This window comes from Macaca mulatta, chromosome 1, assembly GCF_049350105.2.
Source record: "Macaca mulatta isolate MMU2019108-1 chromosome 1, T2T-MMU8v2.0, whole genome shotgun sequence".
Classification (NCBI taxonomy): domain Eukaryota; kingdom Metazoa; phylum Chordata; class Mammalia; order Primates; family Cercopithecidae; genus Macaca; species Macaca mulatta.
In genome coordinates this window covers 199,383,792-199,408,510 of record NC_133406.1, presented here as the reverse complement: position 1 = coordinate 199,408,510, position 24,719 = coordinate 199,383,792, and the positions used below count along the sequence as shown (strand labels likewise).

The window sequence follows — 24,719 nt, the reverse complement described above, 5'->3', positions numbered from 1 at the left end:
GCGGCGGCAGCGGCGGTGGCGGTGGTGGCTGCAGGCGCAGGCAGGCGGCAGGTGCTAGAAACGGGGCTGGGCGAGGTGTGTGCCCGTTGGGCTCCCGGGCCGCCGCCCCCTCACTGCCCCGGTCTTTCCCTCCCTTCGTGCTCCCCAGCGCGTCCAGCCCCCTGCCTCCGCGCCTCGGCCCATGGCGCCCCGCAGCTGAGACAGCGCCGCCAGGGACCCCTCCCGCGGGCCTCCCCGGGGCGTGCAGATCCCGGAGCCGCCCGCCCACCCTCCGCGAAGCCTCCCTCCCCTCCTCGCCCGAGCCGGGCGGGACCATGGCTGCGAAGCTGCGAGCGCATCAGGTGGACGTGGACCCGGACTTCGCGCCGCAGAGCCGGCCGCGCTCGTGTACCTGGCCCCTGCCGCAGCCTGACTTGGCCGGCGACGAGGACGGAGCGCTGGGCGCAGGGGTGGCCGAGGGCGCCGAGGACTGCGGGCCGGAGCGCCGGGCTACGGCCCCGGCCATGGCCCCAGCGCCGCCCCTGGGCGCGGAGGTCGGACCGCTGCGGAAAGCGAAGAGCTCTCGGCGGAACGCGTGGGGGAACCTGTCCTACGCCGACCTCATCACCAAAGCCATCGAGAGCGCCCCGGACAAGCGGCTCACGCTCTCGCAGATCTACGACTGGATGGTCCGTTACGTGCCCTACTTCAAGGATAAAGGCGACAGCAACAGCTCGGCCGGCTGGAAGGTGGGGGCGTCCGACTGGGGAGGGGGCTGGGGACGCCGACTAGGGCTTCCAGGGGCTGCTAGGTGTGCTGGGCTGCAGGTGGGCAGTCAGGAGGAGGGCTCTTTGGCACCCCCCGGGGTCACAGAGTGTGCGCCCAGGGCGTGGGGCCGGCCAGCGGACGGGCGGGGGCGTACTGGGAGCAGCTGTGTGCGTGCTCCCTTGCGGGGAGGGATGCGGGGTGGGAGGTCTGGTGGGGTGACAAGGGACTGCCGCTTTGAGGCGTCCCCGAGGAACGTCCCCACCCTGTCCTTGGGGGCATAGCAGAGGAACCCATTCCCAGGCCGTGGACATTGGGGACCCTCCTCCTCCTCCCCCGTCTGCTTTGTGTGACTCTTGTTTTACCCTTTTCACCAGGGCACCCTTCTGAGATCGCTGGAATAATGACTTGGGGCCAATGCCGGCTTTCCCTCCCAAATCTCTATCATTGCCCTTCCTGGAGCTGTCCCCAGGGTGAGGAGTGTAACCATGGGCCCACAGTTCTTCTTGTGGTGCCAGAGTTCACCCTAGGGCACCAACCAGCACAGAGTGGGGAACTCGGCAGGTGACCTGAGATCTGAGTTCTCCATGGGGTGGCTGCTGCCCCCCCTTACTTAGATCAGGATGGGGGTCACTGGTGATGGCCCCTGCTGGTGTGAGGGCAGGGTGTTGAGAGCTGGGGATCTGTCCATACCCACCCAGGATGCTTTTTTCCACTTCCCTGGCTGTCGGAGCCCAGATCCATTTAGGGGCTGGGGGAGGGGCAGGGTACCCCAGGGAGGCCTCAGTGCCAGCCAGTAGAAAGCGGGGAGCCATCTTAGGAGGGGACAGGGGCTTGCTTGGATTGTGGCCTCTCGACCCAGCTCCTCCCCTGACCATCTTGTTGGAGAGTGGGGATAGTCTATGCCTTTGGGGGAGAGGAGGCTGGAGGGGTACCTGTGCCTAGGAGGTGAGCTGTCAGCCTCCCTATGGAAGGGCTGGCCTCTGTGAGGGACGCATGCCTATATCAAGGGAGGGGGCTGTGCCCTGTGGTGCCTGCAAGCTGGGTCAGAGGAAGGAGGTGTGCCAGTGGAGGAGGGGAGACTTGTGGGCATGAACAGCTCTAGATAGATACCCAGGGGCAGCATTGTAGAGCCAGGGTATCCTGACTTGGGAGCCCACGGCTCTCAGGGTTAGTGTTGGCAGCTTCTGTCCCTCACTAGCCACTATGGAGCATGAACACAGGCCGGAGGAGTAGACCTGGGTCTCCTTCTGCATCCCCTCTCCCATCCACTTGGGCTCAACCCCCACCAGAACACATTTCTCCCAAGTGTGTCCTGCACTTGGGAATTGTTCCCACCTCCTTGCTCCCCTTGCCCTGGCCTACTCCTCCCTGGAGATGTATTCAGTGTCCTCAAGGGTACAGAGTTCAGATGCCTCCTCCAGGAAGCCTTCCCTAACCCTTTTTAGCTAGCTTAGGACTCCCGGTTCTCTGGCCCTCTCCCTGCTGGTAGCGGGTTTTAGTCATTTGTGTTCTGTCTCATTTCCCCTCTCTACCCTGCTTTTGGAAGACAGTGGCAGTGTCAGAGCCATTCTGTGCCCACAGCACCCAGCATACAGTCTTGACACCAAGAAGCCATGAGTGTGTGTCTAGTGAAAGAGCAGGGAACTGAGTGGATGGTGCAGGATGCTGAGGCAGGGGACAGTACATTGGGCCAGAGTGGCCGGGAGGGCTTCTTGCAGGAGGTGTAGCTCCAGCTCGGCTTGCGCATCAGGCAGCATGGGGAAAGATGGGAAGAGGAAACATGAGGCTAGAAGTCAGGAGAGAACTTCAGTTCATTGAAGGTCCTGGGGCCAAGCACTGTGAGAGGCACCTTCACACATCTGCCTTTAATGCTCTCAACAGTCCCTGAGGTGGTTTTACTGTGACCAAATGGTCTCCCTCCAGGGTCCCCAAAGCTGGCATTGGCCCCAAGTACAAGGAAGGCCCTGAGGCCTGTATTTAGGAATGAACTGGTCACACAGTGGATGGGAAAGCTGGAATCCAGCCTACATGTTTCTCCCTCCAGGGTCCCCAAGCACCTCTGGAACAGTGTCCTGCTGGCAGCTGGGGGTGGGAGGGGCACATTGAAGGCTTTTGAATATAGGGAGGTATAAATCCTAAAATGTGATTGAGAATATGCTTGGAGATAGTTTAGACCCATGAGTTCATTTCTCAGACGGTGAGACTGAAGCCCTAGAAGGGAATAGGAGTCTTCCCAGGGCATCACTGAGCAGCAGGCTTTGGATGAGGGCCCAGGCCTCCTGCCTGCCCATTGGATGCGGTTTCCACTGCACCACACTGCTAGGGACACACCGATTGTCCCTGTGCCTGGGCTCCCAGTCGTGGGCTGGGCGTTGGAGAGGGAGCCTCAGACGTGGGCTCCTGACCTAGGTTTTCACAGAGACCACCCAGGCACTGGAAAGGGGCGTGCCCCATGCTGTCCCCTTCTATTTCACCCTCTACCCAGCTCCCCAGGGAGCCTACTTCCCCACTTATTCCTGGAGCTTCCTGCACGGTGCCCTTCCCCATTCCCAGTCATTTCCTCCAGAGGCCTGGTGAAAAAGCCATCCCAACTCCCTGCCAGGCTCAGGTTGACAGACAGAACACCTCAGGTGCCAGGCCTGGGGCCAGGGCCCACTGTTCTCTCCTTATTCCCCTCCCCTACAAACATACTGCAATTGAATCCCTGGGGTGTACCAAACCCTGTGTTAGATGGGGCGGGGGACCAAAGGAGAAGGCATTAATTGGATCTATTTCAGAATAATCAGGACTTAGCCAGTTCCACACCCAGGTCTTGTGTTTTGTAGATAGGAAAGGCTGGGGATGGGGGTAGGGGTTCAGGGAAGGGGAGTTAGATACCCTGGGGGAGTCAAGGAGGTCCTCACAGAGGAGGTGGCACTTGGTCTGCACTGCCTTCACTGGGGAGGGGAGAATTTGGGAGATAGTCTTCCAGGAAGTATTGACTGCATTCCCAAAGGCAGGGAGGTGAAATTGTGCATGTCTGATTTGGGGACAGTTTGGGTGTGCCAGGCTCAAACCAAGGGTGTCCAGGCACGACAGGGAGGTGGCATGGGAAGGGTGGAATGGGCCAGATCAGGAAGGGATGACATGTTTGGCCTTATCCCTGTGGTCACATCTATGATGCAGGGAGGTAGCTGAGTAGTGCAGGACAGGAATTGGAGAAGACAAGCCAGCAGCAGGCTTGGGACACCCAGACCATGCTGAGGCCTAGAGAGGCTGGGCTCATTGCTGGGAACCCAACCAAAGGGGCTGGTTGTGTTCCCCTCCAGGCCTAGGATGGGGGCTTGGATAGGCGGTCCCTCTACAGTGTCCCAACACTGTGAATATCCAGATAGAGCCTCCCACTTTCTCTCAGATGCTCCAGTCTCACTTTCCCTTGGCCCTGGACTCCTCTGGGAAGCCTTTCAGGCACACCTTCCACTTAGCGCCCCTGGAGTTGTTCTGCCTGCTTTTGTGTTTCCTGGCTGCCAGCTCCATTGGGAGCTCCCAGGCCAGGCCTGGGCGCCTCCCATTCCTGTCCCCAGAAGGAGCACACTGGATGGGAACTTCCCTTCTCTCCCAGGGGCTGGGGCAGCCTGGCTGATGAGAGGTGGGATTAGGAGGGGTGGCACCACCCCCATCTGGCCCAGTAAGTTCCAGGTAGGGTGGGCTGGAAGAGAGGGACTGATCTGAGAGGCTGGGGGCAGGGTCCTGCTACAGCCCGAGCAGTGGCTGTCAGCTGAAGCCACCCCCTTCTCTCCCCTCAGCCTGCTCCAGCAGGGCTCCCTCCTCCTCCTTTGTCCTCCGGGGATCCCCAGCCCCAAGGGCTGATGGGGGTGCGGGAGGAGGCGGTGTGAGCCCCGGTTGGGGGGTGTCCTCACCCCCCTCACTGCATGAGCGGGGGGCTGGCAGCTGCCCGCCTCCTGGGCACGAGCCCGTGCCAGCCGCTCCTGGCACAGTTGCTGGCACGCCCGGCAGACTCCCACGGCCACCTGCTCACACCCACCCACGAGCGCTGGCGCGCTTCGGGCCCTTCCGGCTTCCCGGGCCTCCCGGCGCCCCTCCCCCGCCGCCGTGCGCAGCCCCCCCACCCCACTCTGCTCCCCGCGGACCCCCTCTCTCCCTTCCGGCCCCACAGTGGCTGCCCCCGCCACACCCCGCGCAACTTAGGGAGCTGAGGAGGCGGGGCTCAGGGAGGCCCCTGGGGCAGCCACGCGGCGGGAGAGGAGGGGGCCGGGAGGCAGACAGACCGACAGACAGGGTGAGGGCCCCGCCTGCCACCTGGCGCCGCTCCAGCGGGACGATGGCGGGCAGCGCCGTGCCAGGCGGTAATTGCAGACAGACTAATTTAAAGAGATGAGACGGTTATTTTTAACTCGCGTTAAGGTAATGAACGGCGCGGGGGGTTTGCGGGTTCGAAAGTTCAGCGCCCCCAGCCCCCACTTTTGTGGGTCTGGGGGGCCCCTCTCTGCACGCCCTGAGGGCTCCAGCCAAGGGACTGACTAAAGGGAGCTGACTAGCCAAGGGACTGACTAGGTTGAGGAACTGGAGAGGCCCTGCCAGAGGGGCGGAGGGCTGAGGGGGCCGGGACAGAGGCACCCGCTGGTCCAGAGCACTCCCATCAGACCCTCACCGCCACCCAGGCGGGCTGGCATCCCTGTGTTCCAGGTGGGGAAGTGACTTGCCCTGAGGTCGCTACCTGCGAAGTGGTGGGCCTGGGAACTGGACCCCAAGCTCAAGCTTTTTCTGTGCCATTGGGTAGGATTGAGGTGGGGCAGGGGCTGGAGGGAAGCGCGTGTTTTGGACTCTGAAAGGACCTTCCCTGTCTTTGAGTGGCAGCTAGTGGTGACCACCACATGGGGTGTAAGGGTTGAGGGGTAGTCAAGTACTGAGTGGGATGTGGGTATATCAGCTACAGCAGGGGGAGCCCCTTCCTCACCTCAGTTTCCCTTACCTCCCAGCAGACTCACTAGATCCCCTTCCCAACCCTAGTTTACCTGGAGTGGGGGGTGCCTGGGAAACAGGAGAGGGTGGGGCTGGACCTGCCTATGATTGGTGCCTGCTCCCTCACGTTCCAATCAGACTTGGGTTCTCCAAAGAGCTGGAGAGTCCTGGAACCCAGTCTCCGCACCCCTGACTCCTCCCCAACTCAACCCCCTCTGACACACTCCCAGCAACTAGGAACTTACCGTCTCTGGGATTGCCCATTCTGTTGCTAGACAAGTCTTTTTTTTTTTTTTCTGAGACAAGGTCTCTCTCTGTCACCCAGGCTGGGGTGCAGTGGCGGAGATCACTGCAGCCTCGACCTCCTGGGCTCAAGTGATCCTGCCACCTCAGCCTCCTGAGTAGCTGGACCATAGGCACAGGCCATCCCACCTGGGCTAATTTAAAAAAGGTGTTTTGTAGAGACAGGGGTCTTCCCTATGTTGTCCAGGCTGGTCTTGAACTTCTGGGTTCAAGGCATCCACCTGCCTCAGCCTCCCAAAGTGCTGGGATTACATGGTGGCATGAGCCACCATGCCTGGCTGCTAGATGAGTCTTAAAGCTTTTAGGACTTATTTCCTTCTCCCCAGCAGTGCCCCATCCCCTTTCAGCATCACACAGTGTCCTAGTCCAGCCCTTTGGCGTCATTTGGAGTCAGCTGTGGAGTCAGGAGTAGGTGAGGGGCTGGACAGAACACCTACCTGTAGGGAACCTGATCCATTGCATGTGTGAGCTGGAGCAAACCTCTCTCCCATTCTGGTTCTCAGTGTTCTCATCTGTGTCCAAAGGGCCTTAACACAGTCTCTTTTCGGTTCAGTGCCGTAACTTACAAGCTCACTGGTTCTTGGAGCCATGAGGGGTTCATTGGACAGAGGGCACATAGTACGAGAGGACTTCTCCCAGGTGGACACATGTGAGTACAGGTGTGGGTGGACTTGAACTTGGGACTTCTGTTTAAAGATGCCTGTCCTGTCTGTGGCAGTACCCAGGTGGCAAATATGCTCTGGGTACAATGAAAGGAGTGTTTATGGCAGTTCCAGCTGGCCCCCAGAGCAGGCAGATGGGGGTTCAGGGTGTTGGATGGGCATGAGCTCAGGCTCTGGGGCCTGGGTAGGGTTCTCAGGGGGACAGCTGGATCTGGAGCACCCCCCTTCTCCTGGCACCCTGGTTACCATAGAAACCAACTCCTGTTTGGGAGGGTTTGGCTGTTTGCTGCCTATCCCCACCCCCCAACCCATATGTGGAGGTGGGAGGGGGGCCAGGTGGCGTGTGGGGGAGGGGCCTCCCACACCCTCCCCCAAGGGCCTCCCTCTTTGCAGAGAGAAACCTTTCTGGTCTGTAAGTGGGGGTGCTTCTTATGGAAAGGAGAAAGAGAGGTAAGATAATTAATGTCTGGGTGCTAGGCAGTCAGTTGGGCAGTTCACATACATTCTCTCATTTCATCCTCCCTGGATCCCGCTAGGTACACATTAATAACCCCATTTTGCAGTTGAGGAAATGGAGGCCCAGAAAAATGAGGTCATTTGGCCAAGGCAGCATAGCGGAGCCTGGATTTAGCTGCAGACTCGTCTGTCTCTGCCACATTTCTGCATCTCTCCGTGCTGGTGCTGTCAGCTCTACACGCCAGCCAGCCCTCCTGCCTCCAGGCTCTCCTGCTGCAGAACCCTCCTGGGCTCCTTGGTTCACCTGGAAGTCAACCAAGTCCAAACTGCTCTGCTGGGACCCATAGGCCCTCAGCCTACCTTGTCCAGGCCCTGCCCTTTCTCCCACTTTTCCTGCTTCCTCTGATCTCAGGTCGCCCTGGCATCTCCACCTTCACACCTGACACTGGAATTCTCAACCCACGCCCACTGCCGTTGTCACACGGTCACCAAGGCACCTATTGATTCTCCTTGGCTGACCCCTCGGGATACCCCTCAGAAACTAGGTGGGGTCTTGGGTGGTTTGAACAAAGCCCTACCTTCCAGGTGATTCTGGAACCCAAGACTTCTGATTGAGAATTCCTGCCTCAAGTCCTTAGTTGTTTGCAAACCTAGCTGATGATCAGAGTCACCTAGAAGCTTTCTGACAACACAGGCTTCCAGTCCCCAGCTCAGATCCTGTATATCGGGGTGAGCTCTGGAATCTGTGTATGGCTGGTGACAGGTCATTCTGAACCAATACCTTATAGGGTGGCTTCTTGGCCTCCTGCCCGTCCCCCTGTCTCTTCCTCCCAGCATGGACCAGCTGCTTCTCCAAGCAGGCTGCCCAGGTTGAGGCTACACCCCTCTTCCTCACTCCTTACAGGTCCTCCAGAGATCTGAACCCCATGTAGTCAGCACCCAGGGACTGGGCCACCACGTCACCATCATGCAGCCACCCCATGGCTTAGAAATCACACTATATAGGACATGGATGAAGAGAATGGAGCCACAGCCAGGGCTGATATGCTTTGCTACTAGGAGCCTTTGCTGCAGGAGAGAGGGAGGGGCTGCCCTGGGCTCCTGCAGTCCCTTGGCAAGGGGACAGAGAGCCCAGGGCAGCCCCTGGGGGCAAGGCCAGAGTCTGTGTGGTTGTAAATACTCAGGAAGCCTCTGTGGAACTGGAATGGTGAAGAAACTAAAAGTCACAGCCCCTGCTGTCAGAGAGCAGAGAAGAGGGAGAGAAGAGGAGAGAAGAGGGGCATGTGTATAGCTGCTTAATCCAGTCCCAGGGCCTTAGTAGGACACTCAAGGCCTGGCCACCAGCCCTAGTCTACCTCTCCAGCCACCCTCCCATCTTCTGACCCTTGCCTTAGCCACACTAAACTATTCTAGCTCAGGATTCAACCTGCGATGTGCCATTATGTACATTCTTTCATTTAATTTCCCAGCAACCCTGTGAAGCTGGTAGGGTTACTTTCCCCATTTTGCAGGTGAGGGAACAAGAATGAGAAAAGTAAGCAGCTGGAACAGGACCCTACTCTAAGTGGCAGAAAGGAAACTCTCCAGGGCTAACTCCACCCTAGCCCAGGGCTCTGACCTTCCTCCCCTCTGCCCCTTCCCCTCCCAGTCATTGTCTCTCTGCTATCCCTTGGAGTTTAGCCCTCAGGCTTCTGGCCTGGGGAATGGCCCTGGGGTCCCTGGCTCCCATTCCCAGATAGAGAGCTCCCTGAGGGTGGGGGCAGACGAGCCTGATGTTCCCCTCGTCTGCAGACCCCAGGGCTGAGGCAGCTCCCTCCATTCCCTGTGATCCAGGGCTACATCCACTAGGTACCTATTATGCAGGGCTGCTGGGTGGGGACTGGACTGGCTCCTTGACCTTGAGATCCCAGCCTGCAGGGGTCAAGCTAGGGAGATAAAACGAGGACACTGACTCTGATGCAGGGTAAAATCTGTTCAGGGCCATGATGGAAGGCCAGATAATGAGCTGAGTGTTTGGAGGTAGAATAGAGGAAGGGAGACAAAGCAGACAAAGAAGGTCAAGACCTCAGGACTGTGTGGGGAGCCCCTGAGGGTCTGGCTGTGCTTATGTGGGGCCCAGCAGGCATTGAAGCTGGGAAAGCAAGTGAGTGGCCTTGAAGAGCATCCCAGGCTCTGGGCTTCTCAATGTGAATTCTCCATGGGAATGACATGGGCAGAGGTCACTCAAGGGTGCTGTGGGGAGTGGACAGGAGAGGGAGGCTGGCCCAGGCACCCAGTGTGGGCCTGCTGCTGGGGTCCTGGGGAGAAAATGAGCCTGAGATAGGGCAGAGGCCCAAAGAGTCCCAGATGCCAGGCCTAGCATAGGCAGCACCCCTTGGTGCCTTGAGAATCCCTTAGGTGAGGCCAAGCCATGTGGTTAGGAGTCTTGGAGGCAAACAGGCAGGCAGAGCCTAGCTCTGCTTACCCTCTGCGTAGCCTTGGGCAACTGAGCCTCAGTTTCTTCCTCTACAAAATAGGATAATAATAGGGTCCTTCCTCCAATGCCTCCCTTTCCTGTCCCTGAGACTGAGGTGTCAGATATTCAGATGTCCAAGCTCCCTCCTGCCCTTAGTTGGACCTGTTGCTTTCTAGCCTCCAGAGCCTTCCCCATAGCCTTGGATGACAGGGCAGGTTTTAGGCACCCCATTTTCTTTTTTTTTTTTTTTTTTTTTTTTTTTTTTGAGACGGAGTCTCACACTCTGTCCTCCAGGTTGGAGTGCAGTAGCACCCGATCTCGGCTCACTGCAACCTCCACCTCCCGGGTTCACGCCATTCTCCTGCTTCAGTCTCCGGAGTAGCTGGGACTATAGGCGTGCGCCACCACGCTCGGCTAATGTTTTGTATTTTTAGTAGAGATGGGGTTTCACCCTGTTAGCCAGGAGAGTCTTGATCTCCCGACCTCGTAATCTGCCTGCCTCAGCCTCCCAAAGTGCTGGGATTACAGGCATGAGCCACCGTGCCCGGCCAGCACCCCATTTTCACAGATGAAGGAAATGTATTGTTCAAAGTCACCCTTGAACCCAGGACTGCCCGCCCCTGGACATTGGCTCCTCTTTGCCCCACTGGCAAGCTGTGTGACCTTGGGCATGGCCCTTCCCTCTTCAGCGCTGAGTTCCCCTCCCCCAATACTCTGGGAAGCTGTGAAGCCTCTTGCTTCTCTCTCCTGTCCCCTCCCTCTGTCCTCAGCTGGCCTCCTCCTCCTCCTCTTGTAACCTGAGCTGGGGCCCTGGGGGAAGGGGCTTGCCCTCTTCCTGAGGCACCTGCCAGCTGAACAGATGTGCAGAGATGGAGGGCCCCGGGAAGGGATTGAGGGCTCTTAGCCCGACAAGGCTGGGGCCGGGGCTGGGGGAGGCAGTGCTCAGCACACCCTACCCTGGCCTCTGGCCTCTGCCCCTAGGGCTTACTCTGAGCACTTGTTCATTTTCCAGTGGACATTTAAGTGCTCCAACATGTCCTGCAAGGACCTCTCAGTTTCTAGGAGAAGACAAATGGCAGATGAGGGCTGGTGCCCTGGTCTGGGTGGGCCACCCTGGGCTCCTGGAGCCCCTTGGCATGGGGATAGAGGGCCAAGGGCGGCCCCTGGGGGCAAGGCCAGTGTCTGTGCGGGTGGCCGTGCCCCTGGGAGAGCAGATGGTTCTCTTGGCACCATGCCCACTCTTCCTTTTTCTCCCCCAGGAGCCAGCCTGCAGGGCTGGGGCACAGCTGCTGGGCCCTCCCCAGAGCTGGGCTCAGGGCAGGGCTGGGTGAGGTCACTGCAGCTGCTCCCAGGGCCTGGGGCAGGGGAGTGGGGAAGTGCTGCCTGCAGAGGGAGGGAGGGGCTAAGACTGAGAGGGGAGATGGAAAAGTCTGAATGCTTTGCATTTAGGAGTTCTTTTTAATCCTGAATGAAGGAGGGTCTGTGGAGGGGTTGCTGAACTAGTATGGACAGTCCCCTTGCCCCTACCCCAGGCTCACCCTGGAGCTTCTGCTTGGCTTTGGCTCCTCTCTGGAGGTCTCTCAGGGCAGGAGAAAGAGCAAGCGCCCTGGGTGTAAATTCCTGCACCACCACTTACACTGTGCAACCCTGGACAAGTCAGTTTGTCTCTTGGAGCCTCAGTTTCTCATCTGTAAAATGGGGACAATAAACCAACTAGAGGGTTGTTACAAAAATTCAATGAGATAATTTTCGAGCAGCAGCACAGGGCATGGCATGTGGTCAATGTCTTGGAAGCAGTAGTCCTTCGCCGCTCACTGCCTCACTTTCCCAAGGAGGCAGGAAGTACTGAGGACAAGTAGGGAGGTGGCAGAGGCAGCAGGAGCTGCAGGAGAAAGCAGCGGGGAGGAGGGTCAGACAGGACCCTGGTAGAGGGTGGGCAAGCCTTGGAGCTCTGGCCTGAGATTTTGCTGAACAGAAACTACACAGAAAGGCCAGGCCTGAGCAGCTCGTGGCTACTGACTTCTCATGAGCCAAGGATTGCCCCACAAAGTTCGAGTAGGGAGGCCAGCTCAGACACCACTTTACTCTGGTTTGCTGTTAGATCTCTGCAGGAGCACTGAGGTGGGAGCATCTGTCTTTGGGGCTTGCATAGGGGATGAGGAAGGTGCCACAGAGCTGGCCTTGATGGAGGAACAGGAACTGGTAGAGCAGAGAGAGGGACAAGAGTAAAGGCAATAGTGTGCAAAGGCACAGGGATGGGGATATCCAAGGTGGCTGGAGGACATCAGAGGGCTCTTTATTATCAGCCTGGGATTGGACCCAAGCCCACAGGTGAAAGGAAGAATGGGCATTGGAGCAGTGTGAGGTTGGACTTCTGTTGGTTTATTTGCTGCCCAGCCTGGGTGTGTGGGCTCTGCTTTCTCTGGGGGGTGCCAGAGCCTCATGCCTTGCTTTGGATATTGGTTCCTCCTGGCCCCAGGCTGCCCACTCTGGGATCCACTGCTGATCCTGAGCCCACTCACCTGGAGACATCTGTGCCCCCATGGCCCCCACCTGCCCTTCTATCCCTTCTCCACTGCAGACTCTAGTGCCAAAGATTTGCACATGGCCTCAGGTCCCTGCCATCGTCCAGGTCACCTCTTTTGCCAGGAAGAGGCCTGGACTGAGAACCTGAACTTCATCCTAGATGGCAGGGCAAGTGACTCTTAGGGAGTCTGTGGCTCTGTCTGACACAGGTGTGTGTTCCTAGGCCAGGCTGGGGCCCCAGAGTTGGGTGGGGGCAAAGGGTGGAATGGGGAGGCTCCTGGGGCTCCGAGACAGGGATGGGATGACATTCTTGACATGTGGGGTCTCATCCAGGCCCCATGTGTCCCTGTGGATGGTGGGATTGTTATTCCCGTTACAGTGGAGGCCACTATCACATGGATGAAGTTAGGCTTCTGTCCCCTGTCTTTCACCTCTCCGTGTGCAGGAAGGAAGGCCAGGAGGGAAGGAGGAAATGGGAATCATAGAGGGGATCAGAGCCCTCACCACAGCCCCACAGGTGATCACTGCAGTAACAGGTGCTGGGTCACTGTCCCCATCAGGTAGTCAGGATCAGTCTGCTGAGGGAGGGGCTGGGCTGAGCCTTTAACTGTGATACAATCTGGACAGGCATCCACACCTGACCTTGAGCTTGGGCTGCGAGGGTGGACACAAGACCCAGGGCCGCACTTGGAGGATCCTGAAAGACCCCAGGTACTAGGGAGGCCAGGAGGTAGCACAGGGTCGGTGGTAGGTGGGGGCACGGTCCTTGTCTCCTGTCTCTGATGAAAGCTAGGAGAGCCTGGGCTTGAGCGTCAAGGTGGAGGTGGCCACTGGGGTCGACAGCAGAGCAGAGTGTCCCCTGCCACGTTGGGGTAGGTGTGGGAAGCGTGCCCTGGCTTTGGAATCTAGCAGCCCTAAGACCCAAGCCTGGCTCCATCATTTCCCAGCTTTGTGGCCTCAGGAGTCATTTAACCCACCTGAGCTTCCATTTACCCCCTTTGTAAAATCGCGGTACCTACTCACAGGATGGTTATCAGGATTAAAGGAGCCTAGCCTATGTTGGGCATGTAGTAGGTGGGTGCCCTTCTCTGGCTTCAGCATTTGAAGCACATGCCAGTGGTGTGTGAGAGCTGGCTTGCACTGGTTCATGAGGGCCGATCATGCACACTTCTTCCTAATTCTGCACTCAGTGACGTCATGTGGCAGCTTAAAATTGGCCACGATGTGAGTATCCATACCACAGAAAGCAGCAAAAGCTACAGATCAAATCAGGTGGGTTTTTTTTTTTTTTTAAACTTCCAGAAGAACTGGTGGTTAAACATTTGCCAGCACACCACTAAATGTCCCCCAGAAAAGGTAACTTCCCCCAGTCCCACTCCCCAGGATCAGAAGAAGATGGCACAGAGATGGCCAGGCGAGTTGGCTCACACCTATAATCCCAGCACTTTGGGAGGCCGAGGCGGGAAAATCACCTGAGGTCGGGAGTTCGAGACCAACGTGGGCAACATAAGAAAACCTCCTCTCTACAAAAAATATAAAAATTAGCCGAGTGTGGTGGCGCACACCTGTGGTCACAGCTAGTCGGGAGGGTAGGGTGGATCACTTGAGCCCAGGAGGTCAAGGGTACTGTAAGCTATAATTGTGCCACTGCACTCCAGCCTGGGTGACAGAGGGAGACCCTGGCTCTAAATACATAAATAAATAAATACCCTGGCAAGAAAGAAAAGAAAAGAAAAAAGAAAAAACCTGGCTCTAAATAAATAAATAAATAAGGAAGGAAGAAGATGGTACAGCAACCATGAGTCCATGTCCCAGAATCCATCCTGTGGGCCCTCGGTAGCCATAGTGGGGACAGAACAGGAAGCAGGGCAATAGTGGAGCTCTGGCTGGGCCAAGCAGCCTAGAACTCACAGTCCATGGCCCCTTCTGGGCCTCGAGAAATTGGATGGTTATAGCACCAGGCAGCCCTTGTAGGCAGAGGACAGCAAATGAGGGGACCTCTCTTTTCTCTACACGCTCCTTTGGCCCCCGGAGATTTGGCAGGCCCTGACTGGAGACATAAGATTAGATGAGGTTGAGCTGTCGGAGAATGAAGCTGTGTTGGGAGGAGAAATGAGGTTGTACCGGAAGATAAACGAGGCTGTACTGTCAGGGAATGAGGTGGTACTTGGAGGGAAGGTGAGGCTGCATTATTAGATAAATGAGGTTGTACTGTCAGGGGATGAAGTGTACTTGTAGTAGAGATGACGTCCTGCTGGATCAGTCGGCTTGCTCCGTCAGAGAACACAGCCACACCACAGGAGGAAGGAGAGTGTCCGACTCAGAGGATAAATGAGGGTGTCCTGCTGGATAAATGAGGGGGCCCGTCAGGTGAATGGAGTGCTGTTAGCAAATGAGGTTGTACTTGCTGGATAAATGGGACTGGTGTGCTGGATAAATGGGGTTGTACTGTCAGGTGAATGCATTACTGCTCGTGGGTGAAGGGCATCCTGGGAATAGATGAGGGTGTCCTGCTGGATAGATGAGCTGCCACCACCAAATGGATCAGACCCTGTCCATGAGGGAGGCACCGTCAGCAAGGACGAGGTTATTCTGTTCCCACTGGGGCTCCTGGAGTGTCTTCTGACCCAGGGGAGACCTTGGCGTGTGCCAGCCCTGGGTTATCCAAGTCTCTCTGGGGAGCAGGATGGGGGGCTGGGAAGGGCAGGCAGCTGCATTGTGCATCCTGGGACCTCTCCTTCACCCCCAACGGATGCCCTACCCCTCTCCCTGGCACCCCTCAGTGGGTCAGACTGCTGCGGACATTGTCACCCCACTGCCTGCTTCTCATCCTGCCTGTGTCTTCTTTCTGCCCAGTTTGGAAAAGCCCCTATTCTGTGCCAGTCACTCTGCCCAGTCTCATTTAATCTCCCTACAACACAGTATTACTCCTCCTTGCACACACTTTCTCTTATTCATTCATCCATTCATTCATTTGACAAACATTTAAGTGTCTAGTATGTACCAAACACAGGAGGTACAGTTAAAAAAGGATAAAAATCACCACCCTCATGAAGCTTATATTCTAATATAAAGACAGGATAAATAAGGTATTTAGAATGTGAAAATGCTTTAGAAAAACATACAGCAGGATCAGGGGGCCAAGAAATTCCAGGGAAGAGGAACAGTTTTTAAGAGAGGTGAGGATGGGCCCCATTCCAAAAGGTGACATCTGAACAAAGACTGGAAGGAGAGGAGAGATCTCTGTGGATATCTGGGGGCAGGCGGGACCATGCCTGGCCGGTTTGAGGATGGGAGGGAGGGATGGAGCGGGGCACCTGCATGGTCACTGTGGGTCTTATGGGCCATGGCAAGGCCTTTGTTCCTCACTCTGAGTGAGATGGAGGGTGTCGGAGGGATCTGGGCAGGAATGGACGTGATCTTGGTTATTTGAAGGGTCACCCTGGCTGCTGTGTGGCGTGCTATAAGGAGGTGAGAGAGGGAGCAGGGAGCCATTTGAGGAATGGAACATGAAAGCATCTTGCCCCAGGGTCATAGCACTCATGGGTGATGGGGCTGAAACTGGAATCCAGTTCCAATGCTACAGCTGATGTACTTTGCCCTACTCTAGCCTCCTCCCTGGTGGGAGAATCCCTGGGGTGCTGGGCTCCCTGGCCCAGGTTCTGAGGGAGAACGGGGTAGGCATGAGATATAACCCACTGTCCTTACCCTCTTCCCCCAGATGGTCTCCCTCGGGCCCTGAATCAGGTAGGTCCTGACTCCCCTAGCAACATGCTCCAGGTCTGGATGTAGATGTGGGAGGCATGAGGCCCCAGAAGCTGTGCCCAGCTCTGGGCACCAGGGGAGCCCGGGCATGCCAGGGCTGTGGCTATGGTGGTGGGTTGCTAGGTGACTCTAAGAGGGAGCCCTGGTTACTGCTGCCTGGCAGAGGCATCTCCCTCCTCTGCCTCTTTCACCTCCTCCATGGCCTCTGGCCTCCCAGGAGGCCTTGTGGTGTGAGCCAGAGCTGTGATCAGTGCTTGCCACTGGATCTGGCAGGGAGCTCTGATTGGTACCAGGTGGCTGGGCCCTGAGGAGCCAGACTGGGCTGCAGGGCCTGAGCTTCTCTCATGGGGCACAGCCCTGGAGCACACCTGGCTCAGAGCCCAGCTCAGCAGTCAGAGGCCTAGGTCCTCACTCAGCTCTGAGCCACCTTGTCTGACCCTGAGCAAGGCATGGCATCCCTCTGTGCCTTGACGACCCCATCCATCTGGCCTGCAGAATCCTCCCCAGGAGCTTCATTTTCTGTGAAGAAGGGTGCTGAGTGCGCGGGGATCCAGGTACTCCTGTCCCCACCCCCGATGGCTTGAGTGTGTAATGCTTAAGTTTTGCACTAAATCTCATTTACAGAAAGAGTTCCACTATTTAAGAAAAATGTTTGAAAACCTCTGGACTGAATGATTCTAAGGATTTTCAGTGCCAAACTGAAAAGGTCCCCAGAGTACAACTTGCCCATCTCCTTAGTTTACAGTTCAGGACACTGAGGCCCCCAAAGAAGGAGAAACTTCATCTAGGTCAGGTTTGGTAGTGGGAAGAACACTGGGTTGGGGGTCAGGAGGCCTGGGCTCACATTCCTGCTCTGCCACCAGGTCTTGGACAGCCTTGGGCAAGTCCTTTCTTTCCCCTGGGTTGGGCCAGCCATGGTTTCAGGCTGAGGCCTGAGCTCCAGGGATACCTGGCTGGATATGGGACAGAGCAGGGAAGGATGCAAACCTTCAGAGGTCTGGAGCTTGTCTTGGCGGTAATTCTAAAACATGTGAATAATGTGTATAAAGAAAATGTGAATGGATTATGAAGTATATGCAAAATTTCCTTGAATTCTAAAAAGGAAGCTTAGACTTGCAGGAAATTTTGGCCTGTGCAACATGCCCCCAGACTTCCCCTGCTGCCAGCTTCTAGGGATGGTTTACATGGAAAGTTTGAGGAGCACTGGAATACTGGCTTCCTAAGATTCTTTGGGATTCTCAGACGTGTTTCTGTCTTCCATGGCAGAATGTGATGTCCTTTAGACTTAGAACAAGACCAACCTGTAATTCCAGCACTTTGGGAGGCCGAGGCAGGGGGATCATCTGAGGTTGGGAGTTCAAGACCAGTCTGGTCAACATGGCGAAACCACGCCTTTACTAAAAATACAAAAAGCAGCCGGGCAGCAGTGGCACACACCTGTACTTCCAGCTACTTGGGATGCTGAGGCTGGAGAATCACTTGAGCCTGGGAGGCGGAGGTTGCAGTGAGCTGAGATCACGCCACTGTACTCCAGTCTGGGCTACAGAATGAAACCCTGTCTCAAACAACAAAACAAAACAAAAGACCAACCTGAAATCAATACCTGGCACAGCACTTAAGCTGTGTGACCTTGGCAACTCACTTAACATCTCTGAGCTTCATTCTCTGGTTATGAGATAGGGATCACAATCCCTGACTTGTATGGAGTTCAACTAATGATTACATTACATAAAGTACTTAGAGTACCCAGGGCTGAATGGGCAAGTGCTGGCTAGGTGCTGGTACCTGGTACTGTCCTTCCTCCAGGATATAATGACATTGATAAAGAGGTGTTGCCTGAGTGACCTCCAGACGGAGAAATGGGGAGGTGGGAGATAGAGCCTCTTGTAAGCCAGACAGTCCTATGGGGGAGGAGAACTGAGGCCTCCTAGGAGCCTGAACACAGGTGTGGTGGAGGGGCTCCGGAGCCAGGTGCAGGAGTGGGAACAGGAAGCAGGTATCTACTTGAGGGAGCACTGCTCCCTAGGGGCCCAGCTCCCCTCCCCTCAGGGTCTCAGGAGAACCAGGCAGGGCAAGGCTGGCAAGTCCCAGCTGTTGCCTTCAAAGGCCAGAAAGTGCCAGAGACAGGGAGCCTGGGGCCCTGAGGAGTCAGGTCAGTGCCTGGAGCTGGGGGTGAGGGGTTGGAGGGTACCCTGGGCAGCAGGAAGGACCCCTCCTCCCGGAGACTGGTGGGAAGGAGGCAGAGGGGAGAGCCTCAGAGAGCAGTAGCTGGAGCTGTGAGTGTGGCTGGGTGGATTCACAGGTTAAGAGCAGGTCCATGAGCTGGGCAGAGCTGGAGTGGTACCTGGCATCGTTGCCTAGCTGTGGGGCCATGGGAAGTTACATCATGCCTCTGGGCCTCCTGTCCCCAGTGTATGAAATTGGAGAATGCCATCTTCCCAGAGTTGGTGCCCAGCACAGTTACATACAAGGCATGATGTTAAAGAGATGGAAACAGCAGGTCTGTTGGGGGAACTAAGGAGTGAGATATTCTGGCCAGAGTGAGGATATAACCTACATTTATCAGCACCTGGTGTGCAAACATTTATTCATGCACATGTGATGATCTTACAGCCTTACGAGGTAGTTACTGAATGTAGCTCACTTTTTCAGAGTAGTTCACTGAGGCTCACAGAAACTGAGTAAACATCCCATGGTCACATAGCTAGGCAGCCAAAGAGCCAGGCATCCTGTCCCACCCTCTGATACCCAGGCCCCTGCTGTTTCCATAGCAGTACCTGGACCAGGAGGTTGAGCCCACCAGGTGGGAGGCCCCAGTGGTGGGGTGCGGCAGGCCCAGCAGAAGTTCTACCCCAGATTCCAGTGGGGCCAATGGACTCCCTGCCTTCCTCTGTCCTCAGAACAGGCCTGGCAAAAGCAGGCAGTGACATGGGAAGCACTGGAGACTGGCACAGCAGAATTAAAAAGAGGATGTATGCAGAGATGGCAGAGGTGAAGCCCACGAAGGAACTGAGGGACAGCAGAAAAGGCCACCTTGGGCAAGCCACTTCCTCTCTCTGAGCCTAGGTCTTCTGGTGTGTGAACAGGGACTTTGCCACACACTTTGTGGGGATTTTTTGAAGGCTCCACCAGGAAGGGGCTTGGAGGGCAGGCAGGTGGGTCAGGAGAAGAGGGCAGGATGCAGCCCAAAGGGCAGGCAGGATAGCTGGGCTGGCCTGAAGGTGGGCACTGAAGAGGCTGAGGTCTCTGTGGCAAAAGGATGTCTTTTGAGGGACCTGCTGGAATCCAAGCCCTCTGGAGTTCACAGCAGCTCAGAGGAGTTGGGGTGATACCTCTGAAAAGTCTCAGGCCTGGACCCACCTTGGGGACCCCCAGCCTACTCTGTTTCCCCTGGCCAGGCCCTCCCAGCAAAGGGTTAACAGTCTTCTCTACCTGCAGTTGCATTTTAAAGACACGAAATTAAAGCAGGTAATTTATTCTCCCCACACACGAAAGAGCAATTAGTTCTAAACAGGGCTTAATCAGTCACCGCGAGATTGATTTCTGGAGCCCTGGGTTTTCGGGCTCCTGGCGCCATGCCAGGCTGGGGAGGGAGGGGGGCGGACAAATGAGCCGCAGCGGCATAAGCCCTTACGTAATCTGCTGGGGGCCCTGGCAGCCTGGTTAGCCCCGCGGGGGGCTTGGCTGAGCTGGTGAGAGGGGGTCCTGCTCCCTGCTGCAGGCCCCCTCAGGCTCAGAGTAGCTCACAGGGTTGGTCATGCCCCCAGGGAAAGGCTAAGACCAAAGCTCTGGCCCCACCTTCTGGGCAGTCTCTCTGTGGGAGTGGGGAGGGATGGCGGTGCGGTTCTGGGGCAGAGGGTGGGTACTCTGGGTTTGTCCAACCCGGTACTTACACCTGTCCCCTCCCTCTCCCAACCCCCTTACCTCATCTTCATCCCTGTCTCCCCCCTCCTTCTACACTCTCTTATCTTCCCCCTCTTCTTTCCATCACGTCCTCTCTTCCCCATGGCCTCCTCACCCCCGACTCCCACCCGCGTCCTTGTCTCTGGCCACAGAACTCCATCCGGCACAACCTGTCGCTGCACACCCGCTTCATCCGCGTGCAGAACGAGGGCACCGGCAAGAGTTCGTGGTGGATGCTGAACCCCGAGGGTGGAAAGACAGGCAAGACCCCGCGGCGCAGGGCCGTGTCCATGGACAACGGGGCCAAGTTCCTGCGCATCAAGGGCAAGGCGAGCAAGAAGAAGCAGCTGCAGGCGCCCGAGCGAAGCCCGGACGACAGCTCTCCGGGCGCGCCCGCCCCGGGGCCGGTGCCTGCCGCAGCCAAGTGGGCCGCCAGCCCCGCCTCGCACGCCAGCGACGACTACGAGGCTTGGGCCGACTTCCGCGGCGGCGGGAGACCCCTGCTCGGGGAGGCGGCCGAACTGGAGGACGACGAGGCCCTGGAGGCCCTGGCGCCATCGTCGCCGCTCATGTACCCGAGTCCCGCCAGCGCGCTGTCGCCGGCGCTAGGCGCGCGCTGTCCGGGTGAGCTGCCCCGCCTGGCCGAGCTGGGAGGCCCGCTGGGCCTGCACGGCGGCGGCGGCGGCGCGGGGCTGCCCGAGGGCCTGCTGGACGGCGCGCAGGACGCGTACGGGCCGCGGGCCCGCACCGGGACGCCAGCCTATTTCGGCGGCTGCAAGGGCGGCGCTTATGGCGGGGGCGGGGGCTTCGGGCCGCCGGCGATGGGCGCGCTGCGCCGCCTGCCCATGCAGACCATCCAGGAGAACAAGCAGGCCAGCTTCGCGCCGGCCGCCGCGCCCTTCCGCCCCGGGGCGCTGCCCGCGCTGCTGCCGCCGCCGCCGCCCGCGCCCAGGCCCGGCCCGGTGCTGGGCGCGCCCGGGGAGCTGGCGCTGGCGGGCGCGGCCGCCGCCTACCCTGGCAAGGGGACGGCCCCATACGCGCCGCCCGCGCCCTCGCGCAGTGCCTTAGCCCACCCCATCAGCCTTATGACGCTGCCCGGCGAGGCGGGCGCCGCGGGTCTGGCACCGCCCGGCCACGCCGCCGCCTTCGGGGGCCCGCCCGGCGGCCTCCTGCTGGACGCGCTACCCGGGCCCTACGCGGCCGCCGCCGCCGGGCCGCTGGGCGCCGCGCCCGACCGCTTCCCGGCCGACCTGGACCTCGACATGTTCAGCGGGAGCCTCGAGTGCGACGTGGAGTCCATCATCCTCAACGACTTCATGGACAGCGACGAAATGGACTTCAACTTCGATTCGGCCCTGCCTCCGCCGCCGCCGGGCCTGGCCGGGGCCCCGCCCCCCAACCAGAGCTGGGTGCCGGGCTGAAGGCCGCCTCCCGCCCCCGGGCGCCCCGTCCCGTCCCCAAGGGGCCTCTGTCTTCCCATCCCGATTCCCGGGTCCCCGCCCCCGACTCCAGCTCCCCAGGAGGCGGCCCCAGCCCAGCTAGAGACCCCTCTCGGAGGCCGGCCGCCGGGGACGGGGAGGGAGGGACCGGGGCACCCCACTGCTCCTGCCCACACTCCTGAGATCCACCCCCTCCTCCTGGGCAGGAAGCCTGGGAGAGGAGGCTGAATTCCAGGCTGGCCGGGAGTAGGGAGGAGCGGGGTGGGCCGCCTGGTGTGGATGGTGGTCGGGGAAGTCAACTAGGAGATGGGCCAGGGAGCGTTTACAAATCTTCAGTTTCATTTGCGGAGCCCTAGCCGTGACCCCGCGCCCACCCCAAACATGAATCTGATTCCCACTTGACACACTTTCCCACTGGTCTTAGTCTCACCCACCCGAAGCCAGCAACCCTCTGCTGAAAACACACCTACCTAAATCCATCCACCCTGAGCAGCCCTCCACCCCCAAATCGCCCTCCGACGACCGCCACCCCCACAGTTCAGTCTCCCCCTCCCATCCCCGCCGGCCCTCTCTTCTCCCCTCCCCCGTCGGAGTCAGTCCCTCTCTTCAACCGCCCCCACCCCCAGTACCGGTCTCAGCTTCTCCAGCGGGCCTCAGCCCCGTTCACCCCCAACCCTGACGCCCCTTTCTCCGCGCCAGTTCTGGCCCTTCTCCCATATTTATAAGTGTCCGGCCGGGGCGGGCGGTGGGCGCGGCGTCCCCGGCGCGTATCGTAGGCAGTGTACCGTGGCCGTGCCGTCAGAGTGTGCGTGTGCGTGTGTGCCGTGTCGAGGCTGTGTAGAGTGCATTGTACAGCATATTTTCATGAATAAAATTGTTTTAAATATTTCCCGCGCCTTGGGTTAGCGGGAGGGGAGTGGTGGCAGAGGATAATTGACAGGGAACTTGGGGCAGGAGGAGGGTTCCTGTGCCTGAGTCACTATTGCGGCTTTGTGTCTGGGTACTCTGCCCAGCACATAGTGGTTAGGCGCCTGCTGAGTCCCCCGTGCTGAAGTTGTGCTTCGTGGAGCTCTGCACCTGTTTCTGTGAACATGTGCATGCACGAAGTTTTGGCCCAGGAAAATGCGTCCTAAATAAGCCTCAGAGATTGGGAGAGGATGCACAAATATTTACTGAGAACCTTTAGTGCCAGGCTCTGTGTTGGTCACGATTTTTGTTCGCGTTGTACAGATGAGAAAACAAGGTCAGAGAAAATAACTTGGGAAGGAGGGTAGAGATGGTGAAAAGAGAACCCTTTGAGGTGCACAGACTGCTCTTGGAATCCATTTCCTACAATTTACCAGCTGTGTGACCCTGGGCAAATTTTCAACCTCTGAAGCCTTTCTTCCTGTACTACACCATGGAGTAGTACCATCCATCTCATGACCGTCTGTGAGGCATGAGGAAAGGTATGTAAAGTGTTCAGCACAGGTCCTGTACTCATTCATTTTAGGAAGATTTGGTGAGCACCGGTTAAGTTTTTATACCAAGCACTGGGGCTGCCCTAGAGCCACACAGACACAGTCTCTACCCTTAAGGAACTTAGAGGCTCCTGGGGAGAACAGGCCAGCAAATAGGCGATTATAGATGAAAGCTGTGATGATCGGAGAGGAGCCAGGTGGCTGTCGTGGGAATGGATGATGGGGCGGCACTCATCCTGGACTTGAGTCAGGGAAGGTGCCTGGACTGGTGCTGCCTCAGCTAAGCTTGGTAGGAGGAATTGGCATTGGGAAGGGGATTCAGATGAAATGGCATGTTCAAAGGCCCAGAGTCAAGAGATGTGTGGATTCCAGAACCAAAAGCAGTTGAGTGTGGCTAAAGTTCATAGAGGGACAGATTACTGATGGCAGGGAGGCTAATGGGCCAGAGGGTTCAACAGTGGAAGAGGGACAATGTGGTCCAGCCAGAGGTGCTGATGTGGCTCAAACCAGGGGATGGGGGAGGACAGTGGGGCTGGAAGGGAAAGGATGAGTTCACATGTACTTTGGCTATGGAGTCACTGGGAACTTGGTTGTAGACTGGACCTGGGGGATGAAGGAGAGGGAAGCATCAATTGATGGTTTTTGTTTGGGTATCTGGGGAGACAGGGCCATTCCTTGAGATGGGGCACACCAAAGCAGGAGGAGCCCTAGGGAAATTGATGTGCTCATTTGAGCTATAGTCCATGAGAATCTTTGGGATTTGGAGCAGAGGGAGAGATGTTCAGGAGCATACACACTAGGTGAAATGGCCTTCTCTGGCACTGGGCAACATAGTGGCCCTGAGGTGTCCACATGCATAGTGGGGTCAGAGCCCAGAAGGTGTCTGGGCTGGAAAGGGAGGTCAAGAATCAGGAGCACAGAAGTTGTCACTGACGGGTTGGAAGTGGCTTGGGAGGGGAAGGATTGCAGAGTTGGAAGAGCAGAAAGTCCAAGTCTGCTTTGATGAACACCTTGGCACAGGAGGGACTCACTGGCTGAGAGGGAGAAGAGAAGGAAAACCAGGACCCCGGGGAACTGGGAGCGGTGTCCTAGAAAGGAATACCCAATGTTCTTACCTTCTGGAGCCTTCCTTTCTCAGTCTGGAAGATGGGGCAGGAGCACCTGTTTCACACATTTGTTTTGAGGAGCAAATAAGATAGAAATTATTGTCTGAGGTCACTCTATTGGCAAGGCACAGAGCCCCTGAGTGTGTACCTCCAATGCCCAGGCTCTCGTGCAGCCCCCACTGCCTCTAATGAAGTGGCTGAGAGCAGAGGAGCAGAGGAACTCAGAGCCAGTAGAATCCGCACAGGTTCTGGGCTCTGAGTTGGGGCTGAGACCCAGCCTGGTATGGTGAGTGTCCCTGCCAAGTGGGGAGCACATAGAGGCTGATGGCCCCTCTCCCCTGGGACAGATGCCCCAGCCCAACCCCACAGCCAGCCTCTGAGACAGCCCAGCTGGGTGTGGGCTCCATATGGGCTGCAGAACTGCCCCCACCCTAGGCTGACGGAGGGTGGGCCCCTGGTGTGTGTGTGCAGGGCTGTGTGTTTCCATGTAGTCCCATATGTGTCTGTCTGTGTGGGCCTGTGTGTGTGTGTCTGTGTGTGTGTTAGGGGTCAGTGAGTGTGCTGGGGGGCAGGTGGGGTGGTGCTTGAGGTTCTCCCTGCTGAGTGTGCACGTCGCTGGGGGTGTGTGTGTGTGTGTGTGTGTGTGTGTGGTGGGAATGACAGTGGATCTGCCTCCGAGTGTGCCCACGCAAGTGCCGGGGCTGCGCAGTCCATGCCCGTGTGAGGTGCTGTCTCTGTCCCCACATGTGCCATGCACACCCTCCTCTCTGGGCATGCCTGCCTGTCTTGGCACAAAGCTCTCTCCGGGAGCACCAGCACTGGTGTTCCCCTGCCAGGAGCATCTTCTGGACTGCTCTGCTCTCTATCAGAGCGGAGGGGAGCAGAGGGACACTCCAGACCCTGGGATCCAGCCCAGCTTATGAGCAGGGAGGAGT

General features: G+C 57.8%; 1 protein-coding gene across 1 annotated transcript; it reads left to right on the top strand.

The window, feature by feature from the left end:
* FOXO6 (forkhead box O6) lies at positions 1 to 22,104 on the top strand. Its single transcript, XM_015136905.3, has 2 exons — positions 1 to 728; positions 19,932 to 22,104. Exons 1-2 carry the CDS (start codon positions 315 to 317, stop codon positions 21,198 to 21,200), a joined length of 1,683 nt encoding a protein of 560 aa, XP_014992391.2. The 5' UTR covers positions 1 to 314; the 3' UTR covers positions 21,201 to 22,104.
* The last annotated feature ends 2,615 nt before the right edge of the window (positions 22,105 to 24,719 follow it).

Excerpts from the sequence above, each read along its gene's own strand:
- FOXO6 (XM_015136905.3), top strand. The coding sequence starts at position 315 with ATGGCTGCGAAGCTGCGAGCGCATCAGGTGGACGTGGACCCGGACTTC. Across the intron at positions 729-19,931 it reads ACAGCTCGGCCGGCTGGAAG|AACTCCATCCGGCACAACCT; the intron begins GTGGGGGCGTCC and ends CTCTGGCCACAG.